Here is a 21250-nt window from a genome sequence, read left to right on the forward strand (position 1 = left end):
TTGTGTGTATTTATGAAACACTTCACTGGTTTGTGTTTGGCTCAGATCTCCAAAACTATTTTTTACTAATCCCAGGCTGTGATTAAACTCCACGCCCCCCAGAAGGATTGAAGATGGATCCTATTTCAATGGATTAAGGCATTTTTTCCCCATGGTCATAACTGCAATAATGTGTGAATGCTGTGTTCAGCTCTTTGTGCCATTGAAGATACGAGATTTTTTTAGAGCCAGGGCAACCCCAGCTCCCACGGTCATCCTCCTCCTGCCTATGCAACATAAATTACATAGACTGATAGGGTGAAGTGAGTTTTTTCCAGTTCTTAGGCTCTTATCTCAGATGGAAGGTGGGAATTGTTATCAATATGGAGGTGCATCCAAAAAGCCACTCGCTGCATGTAGAAAACAAGCACATTTAGGAAAGAGGTTTATCATAGCCTTCTCCCTGAGGGACTAGTTTACTGTCTAATGTGGAGGAACATTGAAGGAATAGTGCATGCACACGACAGCATCTCCACCTGAAGTCTGAGCCCAAGAATTCTGTGTAATATGTTGAAACTGGCATATCTGAGCTCATCCTGTGTTAGTAAAAGGTGTTTCAATTCAGCCACTGAAGAACTGGATTGCATCATGTTGTCACCTCCAAAAGTCTATGACTTCCATCCACCTTCCCAATGTGCCTCTTTTGGAAAAGCAGTCCATGTGCGTGTCATGACTGTATAGCAAACTACATACACCTTAGCTTACTTGCCTGAAAATGGCAGGCTCCTGTTAAGTCCACGACAACAGGAAATCACTGAAACCCTGCAGGAGTCTGGGCGTATTCTGCAGGAGTGGTGTTGCCCCTTTCGAGAACTGCACAAGCCTTTGCTTACCCCATAAGATCATTTTCCTTGGCATACAACAAATCTGTGCCCTTTGCAGCTCTCTTCACCATCTCGTTGCGTCAGGTAGCGAGGCTATCATGAAGTATGGGATAGAGGAGTATACAGGAGTAGTTATGTTGGGAGACAAGATAAGGCAGCTGATTGGTCCAGTGGTGCTGTGGGTACCCTTGAGAAGGGTGCCCACAAAAGCCTGATGAATGGGACTCCTGGGGCACAATCCCCCCTGGCATGTTCTCCTGCCCAAATCCCTTTGAAATGTGGGATTTATATCAGCGGAGCTTGGACAGGAGAACTTCCCAGTGGATTGGGCCCCAAGTTAATTAGTGTGTAGGGGCTGCATCAGTGTACTCTGCCATAGCCGCAGGGCCTCCTTCACTCCCTTGTGAAAAGACAATTGAGAACTTGTGTTTAACAAGATGAGATTAGAGAGCTCAGTAGTGTAATTGCTGCTGGCAAGCCGGGCCATAATTCCAAATATTTGAGGTCTGTAGTCAGTGGCACATGGCAAGTTTCCCTTTGTTTCCGTGCAGCAGAATCACTCTCTGAGCATGAGACAGAAATCTCAGCCAAGCTCCCTGAGGTCCAACTAATTCAGTAATGAGCTGAGACAGCTCAGGATGTGGCAGCTATACCAACGCCTGAAACCGTAACCTCTCCAGATGAAGGGTGGGGTGTTCCCCCTCCCCTCGGAATTCAAAAGGGGAGTCAATATAATTGGGGTACCTTCACTTTGGATGAAACATCGTGCGAAATTGATAACAAATGAGTTCAGCCAAGGGCTGTGTAAAGATGTTACTGGTCTCCTGAAAATTAAATCCAAGAGCCTTATTGTCAGTGAAACATGATCGGTTTATTAACGACTCAGCAGAAAACTGCATCCGAAGTGCTGCTTTTTATCTGATGCAATTTTTCTCCTTAATCTGAATTGTGTGTATGCGATGGGTGAACATCTGGACATGGTGATTTGTTTTTTTCTTGCCTGCACCTGCAAGCATAACTACACACACAAACAAAAAGGAAATTAAATCTTTCGCAGAGGGAGAGAGAAGAGGACTCCATCTAGCCATGAAGCTCAAGGGAGCATTATGACAAGAGCGGAGCTGTAAACACGCGTTAGAAGGATTTAATTCTTCTGACAAGCGCCAGTGGTGGCACCTCACACAGGCTCAGCATATGCCCACATTTCAGCAGTAAAATCACGGAAGACTTAATGCAAATCTGAAAAGGCTCAGAGCACACCAGCCTCATTTTTTATCTAAAAATATCCTCATGAATTGGGAACTTGTGTCATTACCTTGATTTCTGGAACAGAATAGACGCCTTCCCTTGTATGGATAGCAATTCTGATATGCCCAGAAATACTGTAATAGTCTAAAAAATTACAACCTGCTTATTAGCCCATGGCAGGCTGTCAAAGTAGTTTTTAGTGTAAAATTATTAAGATATAAAGAGAAAAAAATCTTACAGATTCTCTCTCTGGAGTCTGGGAGAGCACTTAATGCTTTGCTCTGCAAGTGCAGCTTTATTCAGGTTAATTCAAAGAGCCGCATTTGGGGTGTTCCTTACACTAGTAAACTTTTGGTGCAAGGTTTAAGGAGCTAAAACAAGATTCAAAATGGCCAAGATGCCTCAGTGCCCAGTTCCATTACCATTCTTTGAGACGTTAGCATCCCTTTCCTTGAAATCCTTTCCAGAGAGCTCATCCTATTGTTGAACTTTAAAAGCAAGTAGTCTATAATGAGAACTGCAGAAGGCAAGGCTAGCATAGCAAAGAAGTTTTATCCAAGTTCCATGGAAATGAATTTGTTTTTCTGATTTTTCCTGTCTGTTCCCACACAAGAGTTCGCTCTCCAGGCCTGTTTGAGGCAAGGTGGAAAACTTGGTGCTTAGCTTACTCACTCGTTGGCCTGTGGCCCCAGTCTGCTCCCAGTATCCCTCGAGACATGATTTCGATTGAGAGACTGGCTGTATTGTGAGAGATGTAATGTAGTTCTCGGGAGGGGAGAGCGAGCATATAAAAAGCAGTGTAGATCAGTTGGGAATTTTAAGACATCTTGTGACATTTGTCAGAATGATGCCCTTATATGGAAGGCCTATTGGATCTTAGTGGGACCTTCTGTGTAAATGTGCATAGAACTGGGTTATCAAGAGTGCTAAATTCAGTGATTGGAAAATCCATATTGGCTGCATCGTGCTTGGTACACCTTGCTCAGGTAGAACTGGAGAGTTTTGTTCTATGAAACCTCTCCATTCCCACAGGTTGTGCTCATTTCCCATGACCAGCAGAAGGCAGATGGGGCTTCATGCAACAATCTTGAGGGCTGTAATGTGCCAAAAGGCTAATGTAAATCCCATTGCCCTCTTAAAACTTTTTTTCTCCTTGTTCGTGTGGCAGCTACACTTTGCCTCCTTGGTCCCTGCTAGCTGCTTGTAGACTTCTTTTTATAGGCACTGGTGTGTGTGTATAAAAAGAGCATTGCCATTAGCAATTCATTTTACTAAATTTATATAGTGACCCATCAATAAATATTCCCTCCATGGCTCTTAAAAAGATTTAAGTGTCTACAAGCATTTCATTCAGTGCCTTTTCTGTTTCATATTTAAAACTGCCTCTTCTACTTTAATCTATGGATGTGCAATATCTATAGGAATGCAACTGGATTCCTGCGTGTAAATATATGTAAGCCACGAAAGCCCTTTCTCTGTACTTGATGAATGTTCACCATTCAGCTTGTTCTTCCTATACTGTTGGAAAGAGGCAGAAAACAGGAGGAGGGATATGCTGCATTTACTTCCCTTGTCCATATTTCTGTTAGTTGGCATTTCCTACTTAGTTGTAATAGCTATTCGGTTGTTATAATAGTTGTAATAGATACAACTATTATGGGACTATGTGCTTGAACAACTTGTTTTTTTCAAGATGGTTCTGCATGCAAGGGCTTTTTCATATCAACAAGCAGCTGCTATAGTTATCTAGGCAGATGCTCTGCCTCAACAATATGTACGATGCACAGAAAACCAGGGGTGCGCTTTCTCCAGGAAGGATCCTCGTCCCTTCCTGATGTTCACAAGATGGTTCTGGAAAAAATCCTACAGCTCTCCAGTATTAGTAAAGCTACTCTCAATTTGAGTTCTACTGCCACCTGCTGTCAAAAATTGAGGACAGCAACTGCCAATACCTTCTCCATCCTACAGTAATCACTCTGGGACTAGTGTGTTGTTGTGTGGTTAAACGGAAACTTGACACTACTGGAGGGAATCTATGTCCCTGGCAGAGTCTGGCCCTTTAACAGTTGCACAGCAGGCAGAAAATAAACAGGTACAGCAATTGCCAACATTGTATCTCTTGGACAGGAAAAGTTGTACCTGTTGCATTTTAACAGGTGAGCAGTGGGCAAAATGCACAATAGTGTGTGTGTGTCAGTAATTCAAGTCTTATAGCAGAATGGGGAACCTGTGGCCCTAAAGATGCTGGACTGCAATTCCCATCAACCTCAGCCAGCAGGGTAAGAGATTATGGGAGTTGTAGTCCAACATCTGGAGGACCACATATTCCCCACCCCTGTCTTACAGTGAAGGGAAGTGGCTGCCCTGGCTGATGTGATTCTCAAGCAATATTTAGGATGCAAATATTCACAGTTTACTATTCCATCCTATCCTTATGCTCTCCATAGTTGGCAACTGCGACTTCCTACGCAGGACTCGGAATGTCAACAAACACCCACCACACAGTGGTCATATTTCCCTACCCATTCCTCTGGGGAGAGATGGGTGAGAGATATTTATTTAAAATATTTCTATCCTGCCTTCTGTTAAAACTCCAATCTAAAATAACAAAACTTAAAAGCAGAAAGTGAAAAGCAGGAACAGTGTGACTGACAGAAGCCTTACTTATTAGGGGATATAAGGCGAGGAACTCCAAATGTTCACTCACATTGTTGGGAGTTTTGTTTGTAACACCTTCTTCCATCCGTATTGCAAAATCCACTAGCAGTCAGTGCTCTTGCATTCTATTGGCTTACTAAGGCTACAATAGCTATTGCCTCCCAGTAAACATGCTTAAGGCCGAACTGACAATGGCTGTGGCAGTGCTGCTTCTCTGCACCTCTCCAGCCAACCAATAGTGCCTTGAGGGTAAAGCCCTTTGGTCTGCCCACTGAATTTCCTTAGTAGCTAGAATGTGAATGACCCCAGAGCAGTACAGATGTAGCCAAGAAGTAGGAAAGGGATTTCAAAGGGATGATGTGGATAAAGTTGATAGGAAGCATTTCTCTTTCTGTCATGAGAAACCAGGGTCATCCTATGAAGCTGAATGGTAGAAGGTTCAGGACCGATAAAAGGACTTTGCAAAGTTAAATTATGGAATTTACTACCACAAGATGCAGGGATGGGCACCAATGTGGATGGCTTTCAAACACGATTGGACAAATTCATGCAGGATAAAGGTACCAATGGCTATTAGTCGTGATGACTTCAGTACCAGAGGCAGTTATGTCTTTGTATGCCAGTTGCTGGAGAACATGAGCACTTATGTGCTGCTTGTGACAGGCTTTCCACGGGCATCCGAGAGGCTACTCAGAGATAGGATGCTGGACTAGATGGACCTCTGATCTGATCCAGCACAGCTCTTCTTATATTCTCTCTTACTTCCTCCGTGCATTTCATATACACAAACATGTTTGCACCTGCCTTCTCATACATACAGATAGTGTGCACACTCCAGGGTCAGATGAAAAGAACATGATGGGACTGGTGGCACCTTGGCCGGCAATCGCTTTTTAGCAACAAAAGGGACAGGTGGCATTTGCAAGCTGAACGCAGACCGAAGCATCTCAGCGTGCTGCCTCATCGTCCCTGCAGTGAAATGAGCTCCCAAGTCATCCCTGGCTCCTGCACCCTCTTCATCTTCCTGTTTATTCCAAGTTTCATTAATGTCAATCTTCTCTAGACAGACTGTCATTCACGCTTGCCCTGCCTGGCCACATCCTCTCTCCAGAGAGCCGCCTTCATTCTGATAAATGGGCTGTTAGTGGAGAGCATGATGAAGAGCAGCTATTAGAAGAGGGGCCTCCGCTACTATTTCCCGTGGAATGTAATAAGCAAGGCAATTAAAACTGGTTTGGAACAAGGAGCAGCTCTGTTCCAACAAGCAAAGGCAAACTTGTTAATTTAGAAATGCAAATGCGGAGCAAAACAGGAGTGTGTCACCATAAGCCCAAAATATATGTTAGTAGCTGCATCTATCACCATGCAAGTGCAAGCAGAAGGGGTGCTTAAACAGAAAGCAAAGGGAATAGTTCTTTGATGGATAGTGAGCCAGCACAATCTGTTACTTCGCTTCATTCTTCCTCGCAGCAGGCTGGTCAAAATCTCCTGACATCACCCTTTAAGGCAGGGACTAATGATGAGCTTGGACCCAGGTGTCTGAAGTCCAAGGTGCATCCACTTCCCGCCCCCCCCTTAAAGCACTGCAATGTTGCCCAAGGCACTTCTCCTAAATAGAGATGATGTCATACAAGGAAACATCCAACATCAAGTCTTTCCTTTTCCACAAGAAAGATGTGTGAAGTGTTTTGATCTACTTCGCATCAACATTCCACTTGGCTTGTATTTGCTTTGGTTCATTCAAATAGTTGTGTGAAATGAAGATAACCAAAGGCTAAAAAGTTGAGTTTCACTGGATCTTCCTTATCAAGGTTTGGCAGAGACCCATGTCATGATAGAAAGGAATGTGTTACTGCACCCAAAAGTTGAGGATTTAAGCTGCCTGTTCACAATGTAAATTGCACCAAAATAACCAGTCTAGTCATATCACTTACTGCCTGCCTTGGACCTCAAGGTCCAATCATTTTTGCTCTTATGCTTGCTTTTTAGATTTATATTAAATGGATATTTGCTTATCTTTGTAAGCTGCCGGGGGGGGATATTTAATTGAATTATTTAAATCCTCCTCCCCCTGAACTCTAGCTCCCCCCCCTTGCTGCTCACACTTAAAAACTGAGAATATTCATATCTGAGGGAGGGATTCACATTTGTTCTAGAATAATTTCTATTCACGGACTCACTAGGGGCTGATTTTAATGACTTGAAGTCAAGGAATAACATCTAACTATGGAGATACCCCTGGCTTACTCTTTTATTCAGAAATAAAAAGTGACCGAACTAAAGTTTGCTTGATTATCTTTATGTTTATAGTCTATAGAGAGGTCTACTTCTGCTCCTTTTTGACATACAATAAATTGATACTACTTTTGTCTCTGCTTTTGGAACTTCAGCCATTGATAGAAATATGAATGAACATTTATAACATTTATTGTCCTGATCGTAGGAACCAAGTTACAAGAAAAATATCACAGGCTTTGCTAACATGATCACATGGGGCTATCACTGAAAAAGCTTTGCTGACTGATAAAATGAACTGGGTGGAACTGGAGTAGCATCTGAAGATTGATCCTAGCAAATAAGGAGGAAATGTTCACAAATAAGAAAAGCATATACGCCCCTGCGCATTTCCCGTTAATTTCAATGACACTGGTGCAGAAAACCTCCAGTTGGATTATACTCATTGGGTCAGTCTGGGCACGCACATGAAAATGAAATCAATTGCACTCTTGCACGGTGACTGTTTGGTACCGTAGGGCTTGCACAGGTGAATTTCCCCCAGAATGGGCCTAATTAAGAAGAGGTTTCTTTTATACATTTGTTGCAAGATATATTTTCTCCATTATCTCAAAATCAAATATATTTATTCTGCCTTATTTTATGGCTTCTTTTGATGCCGACGTTTCCTTTACTGCTCAGATTACTACCTCATCCATCAGGCAAAACAAGCATTAATTTCTTGGTGACTCATCTGAGTCTTTAGCAGATCAATATTCTTCTCCTGATGGTTTTAGACTCTTCTAAGCTAATTCAGAACTATTGATCCTTTCGCCTAAGGCAGGAAAAATACTCCGTAAAGAGACAAGCCCCAACAATGGCTTATAATGATGAAAACGCAGCATGAACCCAACGAAGCTGCAGGCCTTTGTGCTCAGCGCCTAAAAATAAAAGTGTAAAATGAATGGGTTTCTCTTGAGCCGAAGCTGGACCTGATGTCAGCGGCTGGAGGGAGGTGTGCTCACAACACGCGTTTCTCTTTGCTGCATTTGCTACCTTGAAGCAGCCGCCTTAGGCCTTCTCTATGTTTATTCACAGCCTCACCTGATACCCCAAAGGCAGGAGGAGGCAGGTGGTCAGCTGGAAAAGGACCTTCCCAGCTGTGTGGTGTCCTGTCAGGGGGTGCTCTCCACGGAGGGACTCGCCTGGGACCAGAATTTATGCCACTGAATTGCTGGATTAAAAAAAAAAGGTTTAAATTCCCACCTATTTTATTCTGCTGTCATTTTGTTGGTGCGATTCCCTTGTCTGCTATGCTGTTTTAGGTTGTTTGCATGTGTTGTTTTGTTAATTTCTGTTGCATCACTAATTAGATGTTTCTAACCACGGTAGGCGGAAGAAGCGAGGGCCCGTGTTTTGCTTTTTTTCCTTCTCCCTCCCACTCCCCTTTCCTTTGGAGTCCTGTCTTTCGGATTGCACGCCTGACGTCCTACCTTTGGCAGCTGCCCTGGGAGCCTCTTTGGCTGAAGGGCCGCCTAAGAACCGTTACAACGAGTAGATCTAGACCCGCGGGGCCCAGCCACGGCACACACCGCCCCGCGGTTTCCAGGGAGACAAGGGCCCCGCTCCCCCGTCAGAGAGCTTGTGCATACTCGAAAGTAAGCCACGGCCGTTGAGCCGAATGGGCCTTTCAACCTGGAGGCAACGAGATTTACTCCCGAGTAGACTCTCGTAGGCCCGGGCTGCCTCTCCGCCGAACGACTCGCGAGGAGGCAGCTGAAAAGAGGCTTCGGGATGAGGCGGCACCGAGCGGAGGGAGTCGAGGAACTGCGCAAGCGCACTGGGCCGAACCCGGTGGTTGCCCAGGAGACGGAGCATCTTCCGTACCTCCCCTCTAGCAGCGGGCCTCGCGGGGGCGGAGTCAAACTCCAGGCTGCGCCAATCGTGGCGTGGCTTACATGCTCAACGAGGAAGAGGTGGGCCCCGTGACTTCCTCCGGAAGTACTGGCGGCGGCCCCGGTTGCTAAGGCAACGGTGCGCTTGAGCGGGAACCGGCAGGAGGCGGAGGCCCGGAGACCTCGGGAGAGGCGCTGCCCGAGCCGGAGATGGTGAGTCGCCCGCTCGGCCACCGAAGAGCTTCTCAGAGCTACGGCTCCTTCTGCTTGTGGCGGCCCCGCCTCTGTTGCTGGCCTGCCTTGCAGGGCGGTTGTTACCGCCGTTTCATGCGTACGAAGCACCTATCTTTAGGCTGCCGTCTTGTGCGTGTTTACCTAAGAGTAAGCCTTACTGGACCCAGTGGGGCTTCCCTCTGAAGAAACGAGTGTCAGGTTGCATTGTCTTGGAGGGACCCAGACTGGCGCGGTGGTGAGGGGTCTAGGCTGAGACTGGGCGACTCGGGGTCCAGACCCCTATGCAAGTCTCAGTGAAACCTACCTCGCAGGGTTGTCGTGAGGATAAAGCGGGGAGGGGGAGTCGTGTGCATCTCCTTTGAGGGAAAGGTGCAAGCAAAAAGTAACAAATAAACTGTCCCACCTTTCAAGTAAGAAAGCAAAATTAAATTCCAAGGCACTTCATAACATATTTTTAAAAGCAATGGAGCACTACAACTTTAAGTTCCTGTGGGAAGCTTATTCTTATTCTTACACCATCTGTGTGATAAGTATGAGAAGATGGTTTCCTGACCTGAGGAGGTTGCAGTTGTAAATGGATGCAGAAAAGACACTGAGAGTGTAACTCATTTAGCAATAGGGACACTGAAAGGGACGGGAGCTGGCCCTGAAGTTGCCACCACTGAGAAGCCCCTCTCTGGGAGCCCTTCATCCCCCTTGCCTCAGAAGGTGGGACAGGGGACACATGAGTTGAGCCTCTTCAGATGATGGTCTCTGCAGTTTCCAGCCCACCAAACGGCACCAAGCCGAAGAAAGAGCTGTTTCCCTGCGTAGCTTTTTCTTTACAAGTGCCACTCCAATTGGCCAAAGAAGAGGAGAACCGGACTTACACATTGGGTTGTGCGTTTAGACGCCAGAGGGAAGCACACTTTACTGATGTGAGCCACCTTGTCAGCATGGCTGCAGTGCAGCCACAAATTCTTGTATAGAAGAGTGCAGATGGTCTCTCAGACCTTGACATTTTCATGCAACTGTGAGAATTCTTGCTGTACCCGTGCTTCCTTGCAGGCGATGACACAGAAGAGCAATCGGCCGCGGCTGACGGCAGCACAGCAGCTGGACCGAAAGCAACATGAGGCCTACTTCCAAGAAATGAAAGAGTTGGAGCATGAGAAGAAGGTGCAGCGCGTCCACCAACTAGAAGTGATGTGGGAGGCTGAGGATCGCGTTGAGCAGAAGCGTGTCACACGGATGCTCAAGGAGGAGGAGCATGAGCAGCGCATGGAAGAAGCCATCCAGAGGGTAAGTCATCTTCAGCTGGAGGCAGGGAACATAAGAAGAGCCATGCTGGTTAGACCCTGGGTTCAACTAGTCCAGCATTCTGTTCATACATTGGCTGCCCAGCTACTCACAGGAAACCCACAAGCAGGTGTGAGAACAATCACACACACACACACACACACACACACACACACATGTTTCCCAAAACTGGTGTACATAAGCTTACTGCCTCTAATACTGGAGGTAGCACATAGCCATCAGGTCTAGCCTTCTCCGCTAGGAATTTGTCTAACCCCCTTTTAAAGTCATTCAAATTGATGGCCATCACTACGTTATCCTCCACCACTTCTCTTCAAATTACTGAGAACCTATACTTCTTCAGATGTCAGTGCCATTGGAAAGGGATGCAGGCCACAAACTGTAAGCAAAAGTGACAGCAAATCAGGTTATACAAACACAGTGCAGTTAGAGGCAACATGGTAACATCTTATTTTTTCAAGAGGGGTCTGATGAAAAGTTGTAAGGCTGAGTATATCACCTTTATGCTGTGAAATTTTGAAGCCTTACTGAGCCTGCATTACTAGTTTAGTGAGCCATATCTCTTTAAAAAAAAGTTGTCTTTTCAGATATTAGGTTGTTGCTTAATCACAATAAAAATAAAACTTGTTTTCACTCAAAATTCCCCAAGGATCGATACTGCTAACTCAATCCACATCTTTTAAAAATGCTAGTGTAATTATTATCTTCTGTTACTCTGCACAACATAATTTCACAGTGTAAAATGACAAAAAGCTGAATCAAAGCATTTCTTTTTAATTCAAACAGATTTGAATTAAAGGTTTTGTAATTATTATGGGACAAAATACCATTTTCTTCAAAGGCACACGTTGAACAATCAGATAGTTGCAGGGTATCTAGTGTCCTGAAGAAGTTTCTTATTAAGGTTGTTTTAATATCTTATTTTTTGCTTAAGTTCAAAAGTTTAATTCCAGTTTGTGAAATTCTGTGCTCGGTCAGGCAGAAGAGAATAAAAGGCTGAGAGAACTGGAGTTGCAACAGGAAGAAAAACTGGCAGCTGAGTTAGCAAGATTAAACCATGACAAAGTTAAAGATGAAAAGATGAGGCAGCAAATAAGAGAGAACAGGTATTTCTTTGCTTAACCAACAGAAAATCACTTTATAATTGCAGTTATTCTGAAATTCTGAAAATTATGTTTTTAAACCTACCTTCTGTTGCTGTTTGGTGCCTGGGTTTAGTGCTATTATGATTGGGCAGGTGGAGTTAGCTGATGTGGTGTGGCACGGGGGGTTGGAGATGTCACTTCAGAGAAACTGACAAGCACTTGCCGTACAGCATGATTAGTCTTAGCACTGGTAAACGTTTCCATTTTAATTTATCTGTCTTTGGATTTGTGTTTAAAAATAAGATTTGATTTGATTTTTATTACATTTATATCCCGCCCTTTTTCCTCCAAGGAACCCAAGGCAGCATACACAATCCTCCTCTCCATTTTATCGTCACAACAACTACCCTGTGAAGTGGGTTGGGCTGAGAGTCTGTGACTGGCCCAAAGTCACCCAGTGGGTTTCCATGGCCGAGTGGGGACTAGAACCTGGATCTCCCAACTCGCAGTCCCTTTAGCCACTACACCACACTGGCTCTCTTTCAGTGTTCCTATTTATTAAGTCAGTGATGAATAAAAGGAAAGTGAGAGGGGGAGTCGTAGGCAAAACGGCTCCCCCTCCCCAAATTGAAGCATGTACCATAACCAGCAAGGGAAGTTTGAGGGAAAGCTGCAGAGCTTCAGCTGAAGAAGCACCTTCTGGATTACGGAAGACTGTGTTGTGGGATGAGAGGCGGTATCACTTTGCTTGTGCGAATTCTACAATATAACACTCGTTAATGCCGTGGGCGGTTAACAGCCTGATCATAAATACACTTACCTTTTGATTTTCTAAGCTGAAGTGCCTAAGATTGGAGTGCTGTTCACTGTTCTCTGCGTTTGCTGTGATTCCTTGTTGTCATTCCACAGGCCTTTTGTACAACTGCTTTTGATTGCCTCCTCCCTGCAACCCCCATTTAGAGAAAGTTTCATCCTTTTTGTCCATTTGGTTTCCAGTATTGAACTTCGGGACCTGGAGAGGAAGCTGAAGTCTGCATATATGAATAAAGAGAGGGCTGCCCAGATCGCTGAGAAAAAAGCTCTAAAATATGAAAAAATGGTAACTAGTTTTATAGATTATTTGGGCCTCAGATATTCTACTCCATGTTTGTTAAGTAACCTTATGTAGATGATGTACTAATGGAGTTATCACTTAAAGCACAGAATACAGTCAGGTTTTGTAAAGTCAATAACTTAATCCCACTTTTTAAAAATACATATCCATGACTAACTTAGAATAATGTTTGGAAAGGCACTTGTTCTTTGAATAGTTGTTTAAATGAATACTGTTTTATACTGTTGTATAAAACAGTAAAAAAAATACTGTTGTATTTTTGTTGGTTTTAAATTTTGTATACTTTTTTAAATGTTCACTGTTTTTAACTTTTGTAAACCGCCCAGAGAGCTTTGGCTATGGGGCGGTATACAAATTAATTAAATAAATAAAGAATAATAAAAAATAGCGGTTGGGAGAATTTGGATAGCCAATGGTTTGTCAATACTTAGCTGACTGTATTCCAGGATGTTCATTTGCTGTTCTGCTGGGCCTCTTTGGAGTTTTTCACTCTAGGTTATAAAAGTTAGGAGAAATTGATTAACATCTCCTCATTGTAACAACAGAAAGGTGATGCAGAGATATACAAAGCCATGAAGGAAGAGCAGGAAAGAGCGGTAGAGGAAGAGAGTGCTGCTGGAGCGAGGCGGAATCAGGAGGCGCTGCTCTATCAGCGAGAACTGGAGAAACAGCTTGAGGAACGAGAGAGACGGAAGCAGGCAGCCTATGAGGAGTTCCTAAGAGAGAAACTCTTGATTGATGAAATCGTGAGAAAGATCTACGACGAAGATGAAAAGTTAGTCTTCTTCTTCTTCTTCTTATATTTATTTGTATCCCGCCTTTTGCCCAATACCGGGCCTCAAGGCGGCCTTACAAAGTTTAAAACAGTGGTTCCCAAAGTAGGCGGTATTGCCCCCTTGGGGGCGGTGGGATTGCATAGGGGGGCATTAAGAGGCAAAGGGACAGCAGGGGGACGCTGGCAGGGGCCGCTAACAGGCAAAGGGGCGGCAGGGGGGCGCTCGAGGTGGTCTCTCCAGAAGGTCCTAAAACCCAGGGACCGAGCAGGAAAGAGCGGCAAATTCAGCTGCTCTCCCCACACCGCTCCTGCTCAGGAAGGACTTTCTCACTCACACAGCCGCTCTCTCCTCCTATCTCAAGCCCACAGCGGCCCCACCAGAAGTAGGGGGTGGGGGAAGCGCCCACAGGAGACAGCAGAGCAGGAAACAGCGGTGAATTCAGCTGCTCTGCCCACTCTTCTCCTGCCTAGGAGGGCCCAGGGCTTCTTTCCTGCTGGAACCACTGCCGCCTGCTCTTTCGCTTGCTCGCTCCCTCAGCCAGAGCTGCTCCCTCCTACAAGCTGCCCCGGCAGACCTCTCACGATAGTTGCTGCACAAGGCGGGAGCAGCAGCCATGTGGTGGAGAGGAAGGAGCATGTGGAGGACGGTGGGCGGCAGAGCAGCTGCCAAGAACAGCAGTCAGCCGGCAGGCTGGGTGGGGAGCAGGACTGCTTGTGCTGCTGCAAGGTATCACCAGGCTCCCTTCCCCTGTCAGGAGTTGCAGATTGGGGCCATCTCCCCTCTGAGCTGCTGCCCTCCTGTCGTAATCAGCCCGGCAGCTATTGTGAGGCTTGGGGGGAGGGGGGGTTGGAGAGAGACAGAGACAGAGACAGAGAGATGCTGTGTGTCTGTGTGTGTGCTCCCACCCCCAAAAAAATCTGGACTACAACAGGATTGGGAGAGAAAAGAAAAGGGGGAGGGAGAGAGAATTGCAATTCCCCAGGTCCTTCCTGGCTAAAGAAGATTCAGCAGCATCTTTTCCCAGAATGCTTGCTGAAACAATTCCTATCTGCTCTTGCTTATTTCAGGGTGCCCAACCCCCTTTTTTCAAGCGTTCTTTTGGTAAACATGGTATGTGTGTATCTTGTGTCACCATAAAAACAGAGCTGCAGCACAATCCTAAGTATGTCTACTCAGAAGTAAGCCCCACTGAGATCAATAGAACTTACTCTGAGGTAAATGTGCATAGGATTCAGCCTGAAAATGAAGAGAGGGTGAAGAAAAGACAGGAGAAAATGAATTGTAGAAATAGAATAGCAAGGTAACTGTGGGATATTTAACCATATTTAAAGACAATAAGTACAGTAAAATTAGTGCTCCTCTACTTCAGTCCCAGCCAGGTTTTCCATAGGAAAACTCTGTACCAGGTGGCAGATAATTATTTTAAATTTTTAATTAAAATACATTATCCTTTCCTATAACGAAATGGTGCTTACTCCTAAGTAAGTGTGTTCCACTGAAGAAGGAAATCCTATTTGATTCCTGTATTCATGCTAGTGTGACATGATAAGTTAAAGGCACAATTTTATGCATGTTTAGACAGAAAAAAGTCCTTCAACTCCTAGAATCCCCTCTAAATGGGAAGCACCTGCCCCAGGCTTGCCAAGGGAGGGAGGGAAAAGAGAGCAAACGCCTCTGTTTGCAGCCAGCATGGCAGGGTACACCAGTTGGATTTTGAATAAAGTATTCAATTAATTGTTACTGTTTTGAATTTTATTGTTATTATCTTTCTTGGTGGGTCGTTGAAAACCACTATTCTGAATAATGATTTTTATAGTGTAGGGTAGGGGGGCGCTGGGCATAAGTTTGTGGAACCAAGGGGGTGGTGACCTGAAAAAGTTTGGGAACCACTGGTTTAAAACATACATTGTAAAACCTAGGAAAAGAAATGTACCAAAAAAATTTAAAAAATAAATTAAAACAAATATTTAAAATACATGACAAATTATAAGTCATTAACATAGATGGAGGACCAGATTATTCTCCAAAGGCCTGCTGGAACAAACAAGTTTTAGCCTGCTTCTGAAAGCCCATCAAGGAAGGAGCCAGCCTAGCTTCCCCGGGAAGAGAGTTCCAAAGCACTGGAGCAGCCACCAAGAAGGCCCTCTCTCATGTTCCCACCAAGTGCACCTTTGAAGATGGTGGGACTGAAAGAAGGGCTTCTCCAGAAGATCTCAAAGCACGGGCAGGCTCATAAGGGAGAATACGGTTTTTCAAATAACTTGGACCCGAGCCATATAGGGCTTTATAGGTCATAACCAGCACTTTGAAAGTTAGCCTGTGCCTTTGTTTTAAACTTGCTGAGCCGTGCTGCTTCTACTCCCCTGAGTATGGATGGGCTTAAAATATGTGTGTTTTGCGTTGGACAACTTTGCTCCCTGTTAAAAAGTCCTATCAATATGTCATATGCGTTGTATGTAGGAAATTCTCCCAGGTCAGCGGAGCTCCTTGTCTGACAGCTGTTTCTGGCTCCTGGCACCTAAGCCCATCCTGCCCTCTGTGAAAGTTGGCTCTACTGCTTCATAGTGGGTGAATGTCTCTGGCATTGTTTGTGTCTGGTGGCTCCTACCTCAGAGGGACCAGGTTACTTCCAAGCTGTGACTCTGACACCAAAGATTCATCTCTTGTTAGCATAGGCAGTTTGATTCCAGGGGAATGGCTTCTAAAGTCTTGCGGCATGTACCTGGAGCTATGAGGCATATCAGGCACACGTCCATAGCCATACTTGTCACTGGCCAAATCTTGAAGCACGCTTGCCATGTGCATTGAGCAGGGCATATTTCTGAGTGTCCCTTGTTCACCAAAAGAGGGGTGCCGGTGACTCATAGAGAAGGAATATCAGGGGAGGAGGGGATCCCTGAGATGTTAGATAGATGAGCTCATCGATCCAAATGCTCACTGTAAAAACGTTATTGGCCAGGTTATATCTAGAAACATGGCTGAACGTTCAAATTTCTCCCACAGGGCAAAACAAGAAAGGCTAGAGAAAAAGAGAGCAACTCAGAGATTCATCGAAGAATTCAAAAAGGATCAAGTTATACGGAAGAGACGGCAGCGTGAAGAGATGGAAGAGGAAAACCGAAAACTAATGGAATTTGCCAACATGTGGCAGGAAAGAGAAGATGACAGGATGGCAAAAGTCCACGAAGTCGAGGAGAAAAAACGAAACCTCCAGCAAACGGTATTGAAACGGCTTTTAAATGGCCTTGACTGGGTACAAGTGGTGGCAGGCATCTAAAATCTTCCTTCATCTTAATGGCAGCTTGCAGAGGCTCTGGAAAGAGAGCAGCAGGAGCGAGAAGAACTCGAGCAGATCCGAGCAGAGCTGTATTTTGAAGAACAAGCAGAGGCAGAGAGAAAGAAGGAGATGGTAAGTGACTGAGGGTTGTTTTTTGGGGAGCAGGGTCTTGTTTCCTATCCTATTTCAAGGGTTGGGTGGGGGGTTGACAGAGTGATATAGACCTAACTTTAATACAGTTTGGTGTGTTTTTTATAAAAAAATTGCAGGAAACATCCTGCCCCCACTTCAGCCCCCTCTTGACTACTGTGAATGTTAGCTTGTCTGTCTTGCTTCAGTGGCACTTACAGTTGCTCGTAGTACTGTAAGCGACATGACCACAGTAGCCAAAATCTTTTTGTGTTTCCTCAGACCTAGGTACAGATATGTTTATTCTGAAGGACTACATAAATATACATTAGCTTTGTGTGTGGCTGTGTGAGAGGGAGGACAGGGTGTCTGAAAAAAGAGAAGAAAATACAATCCTAATTCAAATTCTTTCCATGTTTTAAGTCAAAACTTTGAGTTACAGTCATACCCTATCTGTTCACCCTGCAAGTATTCTTTACATCCAAGTTAACTTTTAGAAGTGTGTTCCAGTTGGTGTTTGAAGTATAAGAGAGCCTGACAGGTTCTAGTTGTTGTGTTTTGTTTTTTTAGTATAATGGTGGACTTAAAATGGTATTTCTCAGATCTTTTGAGCTGACAACCCTTTATATTGTGACACACACACACACACACACACACACACACACACTGCCTGGCAAATATTATGTGCTTCACAGGTAAGTGTTTGGAGATTCTTGTGTGCTGCCTATTGCTACTCTTGAGGATCTGTTGTTAAGAGATATTTGTCCAACAATAGCACTACAGTCATTTCTCCAGATCTTACGTGAGTTAGTGAGGATACTTTGCCAAGGGATATTCAACTCCCCTTCCTCACAATTTGGCTGGTTGGGGAGGAAGGGTCCAACGATCTTACTACTTCTCCCATCAGGTGTTCTGTGCCCCTTAAGGAGGGTCGGGGCTGCCCCACAGTTTGTGAGCTATAGATTGCCTAAATATAAATGGATTGAGAAATTGAGAAACGCAGTATCTTGTATGTTCAGTTTTGCTTTTCTTGCACTTTGTCACAAGAAGTATATACCCTGTGAATTGGCAGTGCAAATTATATTGGTGCTAGAATGAATGTAATGCACAGCTCTTGTTCCATTTACTCTCTCGTCCTTTAGGAGGAGATGGAGAAGAAAATTAGGCAGCGCTTAGAGTTGCGAAAATCGTATGAAGAACAATTGGCCATGCGGGAGGTGCTGCTGCAGGCGATGAAGGAAGAGGAAGCTGCCTTTCGCCAAACGATGCTCGCCAAGTTTGCAGAGGATGATCGCATTGAGCAGATGAACGCTCAGAAACGAAGAATGAAGCAGCTGGAGCACAGGAGGGAAGTACAGAAGCTCATCGAAGACCGGCGCAAGCAGTTCCTCGCAGACAAGGTAAACCAAGGCTCTTCTGACATCAAGGTTTGCTTTGGAACTAAGCCCAGCTAATAATGCAGCTCTGCACACCAGCATTTCTAGTAGAACAGGAGAAGAGTGCAACAAAATCACTGATGAAGCCACACCTAGCCCAGCTGGGAGTCATCTGTGTTCAGGAAGGAGGCATTAAAATTGCAATGGATAACGAGAAGGGACTGGAATCTGGCAGCCAGAGTAAAAGCACTGTGTTCGTGACAGGGTGAAAAGCTCTCATGATGTCATGAAATTTATTTTGAACTAGAAAAAAATAATTCACTTTTATTTTGTTTATAGGAACGTGAACTTGAAGAAAGACAGCTGGAGGAAAGAAGGAAAGGAATCGTTAATGACATCATTGAGGAAGAGCGACAGAAACTCCTTAAAGAACATGCGGTTAAACTATTGGGATATCTCCCCAGAGTAAGTTGAGCACCGCTTAGTGGTAAAGTAGAAGTACGAAATATGGTTAAGTCTTTGGAAAGCCACCTGTGGGTGTGGGTGTGGGTGTGGGTGTGCCAGGATGGCTTGCACAAGTTAGGTTTTATGCTGAGGTCCTTCCAGTTGCGGTATGGTTTAGCTGCCACTAGGCCAGACTTTATGAAATGCCTTATCTACTTCTAATTGTTTTCCTCCCTGAAAGAAAGGGTGCTTTTCTGATTTTTGTGTGGAGTTGATCTGTCTGATCCTTGATGGGTGTCAGGGTTGGGATTCTTAGGACTTTGATATGTCAGTGGGCAGCTGCTAACATTCCCTACTATTCTAAATCTACTCTTCCCCCTCCCCCTACACACACACACATACACACTGCTTTGACAACAGGCCAAAGCCCACCACCTCTCAAGGCAGCCTGTCTCACTAGTTATTTATTTATTTATTTATTTATATTTATTACGTTTTTATACCACCCAATAGCCGAAGCTCTCTGGGCGGTTCACAAAAATTAAAACCATCATAAAACAACCAACAGTCTAAAAACTACAAATACAAAATACAGTATAAAAAGCACAACCAGGATAAAACCATGCAAACAGCTCTTACCATTAGGAAGTTTCTCCTAATGTTTAGCCAAAATCTGCTTCCACCATTGGTTCTGGTCAGTCTGTGCCATCTTCTGTACATCAGCCTTTGAGATAATTGGACACGGCGATTATGTTTCCCCTTAATTATCTTTTCCCCAGGCTAACGTACACAGCTCTTCCAATCATTCCAAGCTCTTTTAACTGGACTGCTTTTCCAGACAACCCGCCATGTTGGTTTTCCTCCTCTGGACATGTTCCAGTTTGTCAATATCCATCTTAAAATGCTGCACCCAAAGCAGGACATGGCACCTCAGATGCACTGAATAGAATAGCAGTGATGCTTCTCAGCTTCCCCTGCATCTGTAAGGCAGGCACCTTCCCTGGGGTTAGTTTTGCTGGCCCTCCTGCTCCACTCATAGAGTGATGGATCAATCCAACGATGCAGCTTAATGTTTCCAGGCCCGCTTCAGTCCCTCGCAACACTCTCAAGTGCCCTGGTACACAGTGTGGGTTAATGGTTCAAGTGCCTACTTGCATGTCCCAGTTGGGGCATCTGATTCGTAGAGCTGGGAGCCCTCCGGATGAAAATTGTGCCTACTTATAAATTCTGTAAATTAAGGCTGAAGATGGCCCTCATTTATGAATGCTTTGTCACTGTTTGACTTGCCCCCACGATTGACATATTTAACTGAAGCTGGTTTTTGTAAACCGCCCAGAGAGCTTCGGCTATGGGGTGCTATATAAATGTAATAAATAAATAATAGAATGGGCGCTTGCCCTGTTTGGGGGTTCTAATCCACGCAATTAGGAATTTTTGAAGGAGCTCTGCTCCCTCCCCTAGTTAGGGAGTGAATGTCTGCAGCAGGAGCCTGCCGAGACATTCATGAGTTTGGTGGATCGGTGGAAAGGCCATAGCTCAGGAATAGAGCACCTGCTTTGCATGCAGAAGCTCCCAGGTTCAATTTCCGGCAGCATCTTCAGGTAGGGCTAGGAAAGAATCCTGTCTGGAACCCTGGAGAGCCGCTGCTGCCAGTCAGTGTCAGCAATACTGGGCTAGATGGACCAGTGGTCTGACATGGTAGAAGGCAGCTTCCTATGTTTCTATGAGGCTGATAGTGATGAAGGCCCCCTTCCATTCCTGTCCTTACTTTTATTGGGATTGGGTGGCCTTAGATGTTCCAGCAAAGGTGGAGAAAGGGCCACAAACAGTGAGGTTGCTGTCACAGGGGTGAGGTTGCTGTCAGGCTGCAAGCCTCCCCTGCCCCACTTTTTCAACCTAGGGAGAGGAGCTGGAGTATCTCAAATCTGCAAGGGGCAGGGCTGCATTGTAAATTTAAAAAAAAGTAAAACACAACATAAAATAAAGCACAAAACACAACTGTTTAACATCATGCAAATGTTCTTAAGACTTGGGTATTTTGTGGACAAAATTAGGATATAATTCCTGAGTAAATGGCTTAAACAGTCCTAAACAGTAACTAAACAGTCCTAATCAAGTCTCTTAGGGTATCATGTTGAAATGAACCCTTCTTTTGTGTATTCAGGGAATCCTTAAAGATGAGCAAGATGTGAATATGCTTGGAGAAGAGTTCCGGCAAGCTTTTCAGAAGAGAAAAGGGAATGATGGACTTTCAGGAGACAACTGAGATTTGATTTTGCTTCAGGATGTACTGCAAGAGGTAGCCTGGTGGTACAGCTGCAAATCCATATTTCTCTAACCCCATTCCATGTCTATCTCAACTGGCTTGACTTTTGTAGTGATAAATTATTTCTCTGACAGTAGTTCTCAGTTTGAACGTCCATGTTCATTTTGGAAACCCATTGCTGGATTTATCTTCAGTTGAGAGAAGTGGGGCTGTCTAGGAAGACAAAGGCTGATGGCTCCCAATGTGTTTACACTAAAATGCTTCCAACAAGTAAGTAGTTGAAATGCTTCTATCCTGTTTAATCAGTTATTTAAAACAATAAAACTTGGCTTTGTGAAGCCACTAAATTATGATGTGGTAGGCAATTGATGG

General features: G+C 44.6%; 2 protein-coding genes across 2 annotated transcripts in view; one reads left to right on the forward strand and one right to left on the reverse strand.

The window, feature by feature from the left end:
- The window catches only part of PIGB (phosphatidylinositol glycan anchor biosynthesis class B), a 301093-nt gene that overhangs the window by 1208 nt on the left and 278635 nt on the right, over positions 1–21250 (reverse strand). The window lies entirely within an intron of this gene.
- On the forward strand, positions 9006–20922 carry MNS1 (meiosis specific nuclear structural 1). The gene is made up of 10 exons (XM_063142836.1): positions 9006–9091; positions 10160–10393; positions 11390–11517; positions 12493–12595; positions 13156–13385; positions 16390–16606; positions 16688–16795; positions 17935–18192; positions 18508–18633; positions 20777–20922. Exons 1-10 carry the CDS (start codon positions 9089–9091, stop codon positions 20876–20878), a joined length of 1509 nt encoding a protein of 502 aa, XP_062998906.1. The 5' UTR covers positions 9006–9088; the 3' UTR covers positions 20879–20922.

This window comes from Elgaria multicarinata, chromosome 16 (genome assembly GCF_023053635.1).
Source record: "Elgaria multicarinata webbii isolate HBS135686 ecotype San Diego chromosome 16, rElgMul1.1.pri, whole genome shotgun sequence".
NCBI lineage: Eukaryota > Metazoa > Chordata > Lepidosauria > Squamata > Anguidae > Elgaria > Elgaria multicarinata.

Excerpts from the sequence above, each read along its gene's own strand:
- MNS1 (XM_063142836.1), top strand. Across the intron at positions 12,596-13,155 it reads CTCTAAAATATGAAAAAATG|AAAGGTGATGCAGAGATATA; the intron begins GTAACTAGTTTT and ends TTGTAACAACAG. Across the intron at positions 18,193-18,507 it reads AGCAGTTCCTCGCAGACAAG|GAACGTGAACTTGAAGAAAG; the intron begins GTAAACCAAGGC and ends TTTTGTTTATAG.